This window comes from Rhinopithecus bieti, unplaced genomic scaffold (assembly GCF_001698545.2).
Source record: "Rhinopithecus bieti isolate Rb0 unplaced genomic scaffold, ASM169854v2 scaffold_2205, whole genome shotgun sequence".
NCBI lineage: Eukaryota > Metazoa > Chordata > Mammalia > Primates > Cercopithecidae > Rhinopithecus > Rhinopithecus bieti.
The window spans coordinates 2,616,162-2,627,136 of NW_016803673.1; the positions used below are offsets into that span (position 1 = coordinate 2,616,162).

Sequence of the window (10,975 nt, forward strand, 5' to 3'; positions counted from 1 at the left end):
AGAGCTAACCAATCAGTCAGCCCTACTCCATCCCCAAGCGGATGTATAGTGGTATTGTGGGGGACCAATACTGAATACTCTGCCAAACAATTGGAGTAGCACTTGCGCTCTGAGCCAATTGACTGTCCCTTTCACATTGGCATTTCACCAACCAGACAGGAAGCAGATAGCCCAAAGGAAAAGAGAAGGCCCTCATGGGTCCTTTGACCCCTCATGTTTACATAGACAGTATTGGGGTCGCACGTGGGAGGGTACCAAATGAATTCAAAGCTTGAAACCAAATAGCCACCAGGTTTGAGTCTATCTTATTCTGGTAGTTCACTATAAACAAAAATGTAGACTGGACACATTATACCTACTAAAATCAACAGTGATTCATCAGTTACACCAGAGATGCCATAAAAGCAATAGCTGAACAATTAGGCCCTACCAGCCAGATGGCCTAGGAAAATAGGATAGCCCTTGACATGATATTGGCCAAAAAGGGCAGAGTCTGTGTCATGATTGGGGTCCAATGTGGCACTTTTATCCCTAATAACACAGCCCCGGACGGAACAATCACAAAAACCTTACAAGGCCTTACCACCCTAGCAAATGAATTAGCCGAGAACTCTGGAATAGATGACCCCTTTACAGGTGTCATGGAGAAATGGTTTGGAAAATGGAAGGGACTCATGATCTCAATCTTTACCTCCCTTACAATGGTTACAGGTGTACTCATCCTTGAGGGCTGGTGTATCATACCTTGTATTCGTGAGTTAACCCAAAGGCTCGTAGAAGCAGCTGTCACAAAAACCTCCCCCACCTCTCCCCATCCATACTCAGATAAGCTCTTGCTCCTAGATGATCAAGAAGAAAAACAAAGCCAAATCCTGTTAAAGAAATTTGAAGAGGACGAACTATAAAACCAAAGAGGGGAGGCCAGGCGCGGTGGCTCACGCCTGTAATCCCAGCACTTTGGGAGGCCAAGGCAGGTGGATCACAAGGTCAGGAGATCGAGACCATCCTGGCAAACATGGTGAAACCCCGTCTCTACTTAAAAAAAAAAATAAAAATAAAAAAAGGGAAATTGTTTGGACAACTAGGTTCCTCTTCAAAGATTCAACTTCCTGGCCATAACTTGTAAACCAATCCTACCCTGCCCAACCTTTTCAAAAATAACACATTTACTTTATTTGGGAAGGTTTAAGCCTTAGCAATTTGGGATCAGCTTAGATTATGCAGTCCAACCCCAGCTGATAGGGGAAGGACACAGAAAGAGAAATTAGGGATAAAAATCCCTTCCCTCCTTTGTTCGATGTGCTCTTGGGACTGTAACAGGCACAAGCAGTACCCTTCTGCAGAAGTAAAGGTGACTTGCTGAGAAATGTTCTAACTGCAGATTTCTTTTTGCTACACCGAGCACTTGTTTCCAACACATGCAAACCAGAATGGAGGTCTCCCTGGACCTGGGTTTGGGCCGCAAAGTTGCCTTGAATTCTGCAAGACCTTGGGCAAGACTGTACATTCTTCTGAACCAAGTCCTTCCCTGGCCCAGGCATTTGTGAGTAACACATCGGTTTCATGCTTACACTTCCTGGTCTGACCGGGTTCTCCTTTGCAGAGCCTTTTAATCCTTCCCTTCCTCTGAACACTGGCTGGCTGTTTTCAGGGAAGAAGTTCAGGGCAACGGCAGGGAGCTCCTTGCACATCACCATAACAAATGTTATATGGAAACAGTGAGCTGATGGGACGAGGAGTGGGGGCTAGAAAGTCAGCCGAAAGGTGCAAGAACCCAGACGAGCCCCCAGCCCCAAATATGGCAGGCCACTGTGCCGTGGTAGGGGAGTGAAAGTTTCCTTCTGCTCCTCTTAGGGTTCCAACTGGGGCTCTTTACAAAAGAGAAAAACAGCTCATTAATGCATATAGTGCACATCTCACTGGAGAAGCCTCAACAAAAAGCAACTCAGAACAGTGACTTAGAACTGGGTTATGGAGCATCTTCAACAAAGAATAATCAGCATGTGGGGAAATGACAGGACCCAGGAGAGCGGTCTTAGGCTTCCAAGGTTGGGACACCGGCAAAGTGAGTATTGGGAGAAAACTAAGGCAGAAGGTTCGTTCACAGAGTCCTCGGATGCCTTCTTTTCTCTGGCTGATGTGTCTCTCTCCTATAAAGAGAACGTCCATCCTGCCTCAGGCAGCAGAGGGACAGGGCAGAGAGAGATTTCCCTGCTTCTGCTGCATCTTAGTTGCCTTCAGCTCAAGATAATTTCTGAGGCTCATTTTGGGGTGACATATTCTGGTGTCCTTCACGGTACAGGGCACAGACTCAGAGGACTGGATCCACAACTGATTACTGAGCTCCTTCCATGTGCCAGGACTGTCCAGGGAGAACACTCAGCCCCACAAACAGGGAAGGTGGCACCAGGATGCTGGGCTGCAGCCTAACCCTCAGCTCATGGGTGGGTGGAGCAGAGAGCACCTTCCCCATGTGGGGCTCCCTGGTCATGGACCTGGAGACCAGCAGGGCTCTGCGGTCTCAGAAGTGGCCTGTTGGAGTGGGGTATGCAGGCAGGGCAGCCTTGGGCCAGAGTCCTTCAGGGGCAGGAACAGAGCCTCCAGGCTTGTCCCACTTGTCCCTCTTTGAATAGTTAAGGACTGCCCACAGGGAACTTCCCTCTCTCCCTCCCTCCCTTCCTTCTTTCCTTCCTTCCATCTTTCATTCCTTGTTTCCTTCTTCCCTCCCTCCGTCCCTCTCTCCCTCTCTTTTTCCCCTTTTCTTCCTCCATTCTTCCCTTTCTTCCTCCCTTATTGTGGTAAAATACACATAAAATTTACCATCTCAACTATATAAACATGCACAGTTCCATGGTGTTGAGCTCATTCGCATCGTTGTGCAGCCATCACCAGCATCCATCTGTAATACCCTTTTCATCTTCCCAGACTGAAACTCAACACTGTTCACAGCTCCCATTCCCGTCTTCCCCAGGCACCCACCATTCTCCTATTTCTACGAATTTGATGACTCCAGTCCCTCAGATATGTGGAATCGTGGCCAGGCATGGTGGCTTACATCTGTAATCCCAGCACTTTCAGAGGCCAAGGCAGGCGGATCGCCTTAGGTCAGGAGTTCTAGACCAGCCTGGCCAACATGGTGAAACCCAGTCTCTACTAAAAATACAAAAATTAGCTGGGCGTGGTGGCACACATCTGTGGTACCAGCTACTTGGGAGGCTGAGGCAGGAGAATCGCTTGAACCTGGGAGACAGAGGTTGCAGTGAGCCGAGATCGCACTATGGCACTCCAGCCTGGGTGAGAGAGGGAGACTCTGCCAAAAAAAAAAAAAAAAAAAAAAAAAAGTAAATAGAATCACTTGGCATTTTTCCTTGTTGGACTGGCTTCTTTTGCTTAGCATAAGGCATCAAGGTTCATCCATGCTGTAGCAGGTGTCAGTATCTCTTCCCTTTCTAAGGCTGAGTAGTATTCCGTCTACAGGTAGACCCACTCAGTGCAGCCATCACGCCTTGGTGAACACTGTGGCTGCTTCCAGCTTTTGGCTATAGTGAGTTCTGCTGCTAGGAACACGAGTGTGCACATGTCTCTTCCAGACCCCCTTTCAATTCCTTGGGTGTATACCCAAAAGTATTGCCAGCTCATTCAGTAATAATAATAATAAAAATAAAATAATTATATAATTTATAAATATATATTTTAGATGGAGTCTTGCTATGTTGCCCAGGCTGGAGTGCAGTGGTGCGATTTTGGCTCACTGCAACCTCCACCTCCCAAGTTCAAGCGATTTTCCTGCCTCAGCCTCCCAAGTAGCTGGGATTACAGGTAACAGCCACCACGACCGGCTGATTTTTGTATTTTTAGTAGAGATGGAGGATTCACCATGTTGGCCAGGCTGGTCTTGAACTCCTGACCTCAAGTGATCTGCCCGCCTCTGCCTCCCAAAGTTCTAGGATTGTAGGTGTGAGCCAGCGCGCCTCCTACGGTAATTCTGTTGGGTGTTTTGAGGAATTGCCATACTTTTTTCCTGCGCCTGCACCAGGGACACGTCTTGGAGCTGGCGAACTGGACTTTGGGTGGGAGGGAAAGGAAGCATTAAAGATGCCCTCAGCTTTCACGGAGATGAGAACGGTGCCCCGGGAGGGCGGGACGGATTCAGGGTCCTGTGAACGGTGTATCAGTGTAAACCCCTCTGAGAGATACCAGGAAAAGAAGGAAGAAGCTTCTGGGACGTCCCCTGGAGCCTTCGGGAGGTTCCACCTCTTCGCAGTGGGGCGCGCTCTCCCCAGTCCCTGCCGCCGCCGCCGCCGCCCTCTCCTGGGCTTCCTTGGGCGGAGGCCAGGCAAGGGCTGGGGTCGTGGCGGGGCGGAGCAGGGCTTAGTCCGGGGAACGCGCAAAGGGCCCTCAGGGCCCCGGGGCGGGCGCCAGAGGGGGACTCGATCGCAGCCGGAACGCGAAGGTTCCTCAGTGTGCGGGGCGCAGAACTCCGTGGGGCCGCGGGCCTGGGCCGGGGGAGCGACTCTGCCCAGGGGGGCGTCGCGGGCGCGGGGCACAGGGTCCTGCGGGGCTGGAGGGCCCGGCGCGTGCGAGCCGGGAAGCCGGGGGTCGTGGTTCTGGGGCCGGAGCTTCAGGGGTTCGTCTCCCCGCACCCCGGGGAGCAGGATGTCAGGGGGTCGCCCCTGCCCCGGGGACAGGGCGTCAAGGGGTCCCCCGGGGGCGGGGCTTCAGGGGTACCCGGAGCCGCTCGGCCCCGGGCGGGATGCAGTGACAGGGCTCCAGGGGACCAGGGCTGCGAGGGGCGCGCGGGTCCCATGGGGGCGCGTGCGAGGAGGCGCCGTCCGTTCCTAGCAGGGGTCCCTGGAGACCCCCGGCCGCCTCTCGCGCCTCGCTGTCCCCTCCTGAGTCCGGCTTCGGCAAGTCGGGGCGGCGAGCGGCGCGGGCCGGGAGGGGGCGCCTGGGGCTCACCCCGCCCCAGGGCTGCCGGGCGGAAGGCGGCGGCGGAGACCAGACGCTGAGCCATGGCCGAGCTGCGGCAGACGCTGGCTGGTGAGTGCGGGTCTCGGCCCCGGGTGCCCGCGAGGGAGCCACTGAGGCCAGAAATCCGGGGTGCACCCGACAGCCGGGCCGGGGGGCGCGCTCAGGGCCGCGAGGCTTCAGGCTGGCCGCCGCCCCAGCCTCCGAGACCCTGGGTCCTGGGGAACCGGCTGGCAGGTGGGCGCGGCCGCGCGGTGGGTGCCTGGGACCCGAAAGCAGGATGGGCGCGGTGGCGCAGCCTGGCCGGGGGGCTCGTCTCCGGGGTCCCCGGGTCCCGGTGAGGGCGGGATACCCCGATCGCCGTGGCAGTCTCCGGCCTCTTCCCGCTTCACCCTCCCCGCTCCCCGCCTTCCATGAGCTGCTATTTTCAGCACCAACCGCCTGACCCTCGACGAGGACGAGGCTCCGGCTGCCCTGCCCGGCCCCCAACCCTACCCGGGTTGGCCAGGAACAGCCTCCATACCCGAAACGCGGAGGCGCCTCGAGAAGGCGAGGTGGGCAAGTTCAAAGCCCAAGCGTGACTGGGGAACTGCGCCCTGAGCGCTCAGGTGATATAGGAGTTAAGAAGAAATTATTTAAGCAGCCGGGAGGGGTGACTCAGGCCTGTAATCCCAGCACTTTGAAAGGCCGAGGGTGGATCACCTGTCCTTAATTTTCTTGGGGCCAGAAGATGAATTGGATATTTACCCAGACAACGACATCGCTTCAGAGGGAGCGATGCAGAGCGCAGGACCATGGGGCGCAGGCTGCAGGCCAGTGAACCCCAGTGCCAAAGGCCAGGGAGAGCCAGGTGGGGTGCTCAGAGCCAGCACACAGCCCTTTAATTTAGAGGAGTGCTGTGTACACATTTGGGGAGAGAAATGTTTTATTTTGATTTGGAATCAGGTTGGGGATAAGGCACAGTGAGGCCTGAGTTTGTGAGGGCTCCTGCCCGGGAGGTGCAGCCCCAGAGGAGCGGGAGGCAGAGGAGTGGAAAATTCATGAAGAAAACTGGGTGTGGGCCGGGCGCGGTGGTTCAAGCCTGTAATCCCAGCACTTTGGGAGGCCGAGACGGGCGGATCACGAGGTCAGGAAATCGAGACCATCCTGGCTAACACGGGGAAACCCCGTCTCTACTAAAAAATACAAAAAACTAGCCGGGCGAGGTGGTGGGTGCCTGTAGTCCCAGCTACTCGGGAGGCTGAGGCAGGAGAATGGTGTAAACCCGGGAGGCGGAGCTTGCAGTGAGCTGAGATCCGGCCACTGCACTCCAGCCTGGGTGACAGAGCGAAACTCCGTCTCAAAAAAAAAAAAAAAGAAAAGAAAAGAAAACTGGGTGTGGTGGTAGGTCAAGGCCCTGCCCTCAACAATGCTCACCATTTATCAGTGTTTATTGTGAGGCAGCAGCACTGTGCTCAATAACCGCTGAGTTCTCAGGAAAGAACAGTAAATCCTTCCCAAGCCATTCTTTCACCCATGGGAAAACAGGTTTGGAGAGATCCAGGACAGTGCTCTGGTCCCAAGCAGGAAGGGCTGAGTGGGACCTGGGACTCAGGTCTGACTGCAAACACCTGCCTCTTCCCTGTGCTGCCAGCGCCTTCTGGGTTCTTCCCTGTCCCTCCTTTGTGGTCTTTGTTTCCTTTTTTTGTTCCCTTTTTTTGTCTTAATATGTTTCAACATATGTATACAATAAACTGCACATAAAAGGAACAGCTGGATACATCTTGACCCAGTCAAGATGATGAACACAGCTGCCACCCCAGGAGCCTGTCCTGCGCCACGGGTTATGCTGTCTTAGTTGGTCTCATGTCAGGGAGCCTTGGAGGAGTGGGGACTTGGCAGTTGGTCTCCATACTCCTGGGGTTCCAGTATTGGGTCTGGCCCATGACCGCACCCAAGACAAACATCTTGAAGACTGAGAGGTTAGGTCTTTTGAGAAACCTGGCAAATGAGTGCCCAGTCTCAGGTTACCCACATTCTGCATGTTGATTTAGTGATCCAACCAATGTTGGTTGAACACTGATGAGAACAAGCAGGCCTGTGCTAGGACATGCCTGCAGCCGGGAGCTGGGGAGCAGATGTCCCTAGGGACACCAGTGGCAAGGGACCCAGTGTATGGAAATCTAGGGGACGAACATGCCAGGGAGAAGAGCTCACATGGGGAAGGCCCTGCTCCAGAAATCAGTCAGGCTTGTTGGGGAGGGCAGGAGGGCAGGGTGGTGGACTCAGGGAGTGGGCCCCGGAAAGGCAGGAAGAGGACATGAAAGAGCCTTGGAGATGACAGTGAGGATGCGGTTGGTGGGTGGTGAGCTGGGTGTCATATGCTGGCCCCTTAGAGAATGCCCAGCTCCTTCACACCCATCATAATCCCTGGAGGACTGAGACCACGTGAAGGAGTTTTGGAAGCTGACAGTGCACCGGGTCCCGGCTCTCCTCCATTCTGATGGGTTTCACCGGAGATTGGCCAAGAAGAGATCAAACTGTTCCTGGACCAAACTGAGGGTGGGCTGCTATTTCTCACAGTCCAATAATGAGATGCAGATGAACTGGGGAGGAAGAGAGTTTTTATTTCTATAACCAGTTACAAGGATAAGACCTGGAAATTATCGCCAGACCAACTCAAAATTACAGTTTTCCAGAGCTTATATACCTTCTAAGCTATGTGTCTACGTGTAAGTGTGCATTCATCTAAAGACATAAGTAATTGACTTCTTTTAATCTATACCTAAGGTCTGAGTCCTGAAGACCTTCCTCTGGATCCTCAGTAAATTTACTTAATCTAAAACCCTTATGTTGTCTCCTAAATCATGGGAGTTTGGGGAGTTCCTTCAGACCCCCAGTAAACCTATTTGTGGAGGCCTGGGGAGTTTCTTCGGACCCCCAATAAAACGTGTTTAATCCTAAATGGGTCCTGTTAAGAATTCCTTTGTTATTTTGTCATGCTTGAAGGCCCAGGAAAGGTCTAGGCAAAACTCTTGGTAGGATTTTGTTACATTCCAGCCTTTGTATAAGGGCACTGGCTTTTAATATTTACCTTAGTCAGTACTAAAACAGTTGTTATGGAGGCCTGCGTTGGTAAGACCTGACCTGGCCTTACTTGGAATGGTGCCCACAACTTCAAAAAATCAACTTTGATGGAGCCCTACTGAACACATCTAGCATCTGTCTTCCTTCAGTTTAGGGTCAGTGGGCTGGGGTTAATGGCACCATTAAAAGAAATAGCTTTAGTGATGTGTCATTGACATGCCATAACATTCACCTGTTTCAAATGAATTATTTTCATTTAGTTTACAGAGTTGTGAAATAAATTTTATAACTTTTCCATCCCCAGCCCTGCAAAACTCCCTGGAATTCCTTTGCAGTCATTCCCCATTCCCACCTGGCCTCAGACAATCACTTTCTCTCTGTAGATTTGCCTTTTCTGGACAATTTATATGGAGTCCTATGTTACACGGTCTTTTGCACCTGACTTCCTTCACTTAGAATAATGTTTCTGAGATTCATGTATGTTGTAGTATGTATCAGTATTTAATTCCTTTTTATTGCTGAATGATCCATTGTGTGGGTAGACTACATTTTGTTTATCCATTCATCAGTTAAAGGACATTTGGGCTCTTTCAGCTTTTTTGGCTATTTTTTTTTTTTTTTTTTGAGATGGAGTCTCGCTCTGCCGCCCAGGCTGGAGTGCAGTGGCCGGATCTCAGCTCACTGCAAGCTCTGCCTCCCGGGTTTACGCCATTCTCCTGCCTCAGCCTCCCGAGTAGCTGGGACTACAGGCGCCCACCACCTCCCCCGGCTAGTTTTTTGTATTTTGTAGTAGAGACGGGGTTTCACCATGTTAGCAAGGATGGTCTCAATCTCCTGACCTCGCTATCCACCCGCCTCGGCCTCCCAAAGTGCTGGAATTACAGGCTTGAGCCACCGCCCCCGGCCTTTTTTAGCTATTTTAAATTGCACAACGCTTCTATGAACATTCATGTACAAGACTTTGTGTGGACATATGTTTTCATTTCTCTTGGGTTGATACCCAGCAGTGGAATTGCTGAGTCATACAGGAAATAAATATTTAATTTTTTTTTTTTTTTTTTTTGAGACGGAGTCTCGCTCTGTCGCCCGGGCTGGAGTGCAGTGGCCAGATCTCAGCTCACTGCCAGCTCCGCCTCCCGGGTTTACGCCATTCTCCTGCCTCAGCCTCCCGAGTAGCTGGGACTACAGGCGCCCGTCACCTCGCCCGGCTAGTTTTTTGTATTTTTTAGTAGAGACGGGGTTTCACGGTGTTAGCCAGGATGGTCTCGATCTCCTGACCTCGTGATCCGCCCGTCTCGGCCTCCCAAAGAATATTTAACATTTTAAGAAACCAGCAAACTGTTTTCCAAAGTGACTGCCCCACATTACATTGCCATCAGCAGTGTATAGTGGTGCTAATTTTCTTTTTCTTTTTTTGAAACAAGATATTTATTGAAATAAATATTTAACTTTTTTTTTTTTTTGAGACGGAGTCTTGCTCTGTCACCTAGGCTGGAGTGCAGTGGCCGGATCTCAGCTCACTGCAAGCTCCGCCTCCCGGGTTCACGCCATTCTCCTGCCTCAGCCTCCCAGGTAGCTGGGACTACAGGCGCCACCACCCCGCCTGGCTAGTTTTTTGTAGTTTTAGTAGAGACGGGGTTTCACCATGTTAGCCAGGATGGTCTCGATCTCCTGACCTCGCGATCTGCCCGTCTCGGCCTCCCAAAGTGCTAGGATTACAGGCTTGAGCCACTGCGCCCGGCCAACACTTTCTTATTGGTGTTTTGAAGTACAAAATTTTACGTTTTGATGCATTCCAATTTATTAACTTTTTCTTTTATTAATGGTGCATCTGGCGTCATATCTAAGAAATCTTAATCCAATGTCAAAAAGATTTAATCTTATATTTTCTTCTAACTGCTTTCTTGTTTATGTGTAAGAATCTGTCCATTTTACCTAATTTGCATAATTTGTTGGCAAACAGTTGTTCATAGCATTTCTTTGAAATCCTTTTAATTTCTGTAAGATCGGAATTGGTGTCTCCTCTTTTAGTCCTGATTTTAGTTATTTGTGTTCTCTCTCTCTCTGGTCAATCTAGCTAAATCTTTGTTAATTCTGTTGATCTTTTCAGAGAATTGATATTTGATTGTTTTTTACTTTTTCTTTCTGTTCTCTAGTTCATTGGTTTCCACTCTAGTATTTATTAATTTCCCTTCTTCTCACTTTGGGTTTAATTTGTTCTGTCATTTCTTTTTGTAGTTACTTACAATGGAAGCTTACACGCTGATTTAAGATATTTTTTTTCTAATTTAGACATTTACAGCTATAAATTTCCCTTGAAACACAGCTTTAGTTATATCTCATAAATTTTGGTATGTCATGTTTACATTTTCATTCAGCTCAGAGTATATTTTGATTTTCTTTGACCCATTGCTTATTTAGAAGTGTGTTGTTTAATTTATACATATTTGTAGATTTCTCAAATGTCTTTTGTTAATTTCTAATTTCATTCCCCTGTGGTTAGTGAAGAAATTTTGTGTATATCAGTCCTTTAGAATTTCTCAAGACTTATTTTATGGTCCAACCTGTGATTGACCTTGGAGACTATGTGCACTTGAGGAAAATATGACTTCTGCTCTTGCCAGGTGGCGTGTTCTAGAAATGTCAGTTGGTGTCTAGTGATGTCAAGTTGTCTGTATCTACTGATTTTCTAATTATTCTATCCATAATTGAGAGTGGGGTAGGATTTTGGTGTCCAATTAGTGTTTCTTGGATTTTCTTTTGAGACAGGGTCTCACTTGGTTACCCAGGCCGGAGTGCAGTGGTGTGATCACAGCTCACTGCGGCCCCACCCCCAAAGGCTCAGGTCACCTCAGCCTCCTGAGTAGCTGCACCTACAGGCAAGCAGCATTATGCCTGGCTGATTTTTGTATTTTTTGTAGAGACAGGGTTTTGCCATGTT

General features: G+C 50.2%; 1 protein-coding gene across 3 annotated transcripts in view; it reads left to right on the forward strand.

The window, feature by feature from the left end:
• The first annotated feature begins 4,940 nt into the window (after positions 1-4,940).
• Positions 4,941-10,975, forward strand: part of LOC108513461 (ABO, alpha 1-3-N-acetylgalactosaminyltransferase and alpha 1-3-galactosyltransferase) — a 26,471-nt gene continuing 20,436 nt past the window's right edge. For 2 of the 3 annotated variants that reach the window (XM_017849205.1, XM_017849210.1), the window contains exon 1: positions 4,941-5,040. In XM_017849205.1, the coding sequence (XP_017704694.1) occupies positions 5,013-5,040 (28 nt within the window). In that variant the 5' untranslated portion in view covers positions 4,941-5,012. Of the gene's footprint in view, positions 5,041-5,502; positions 5,577-10,975 lie in introns of those variants that run through there. The other variant, XM_017849217.1, reaches the window with a different exon arrangement.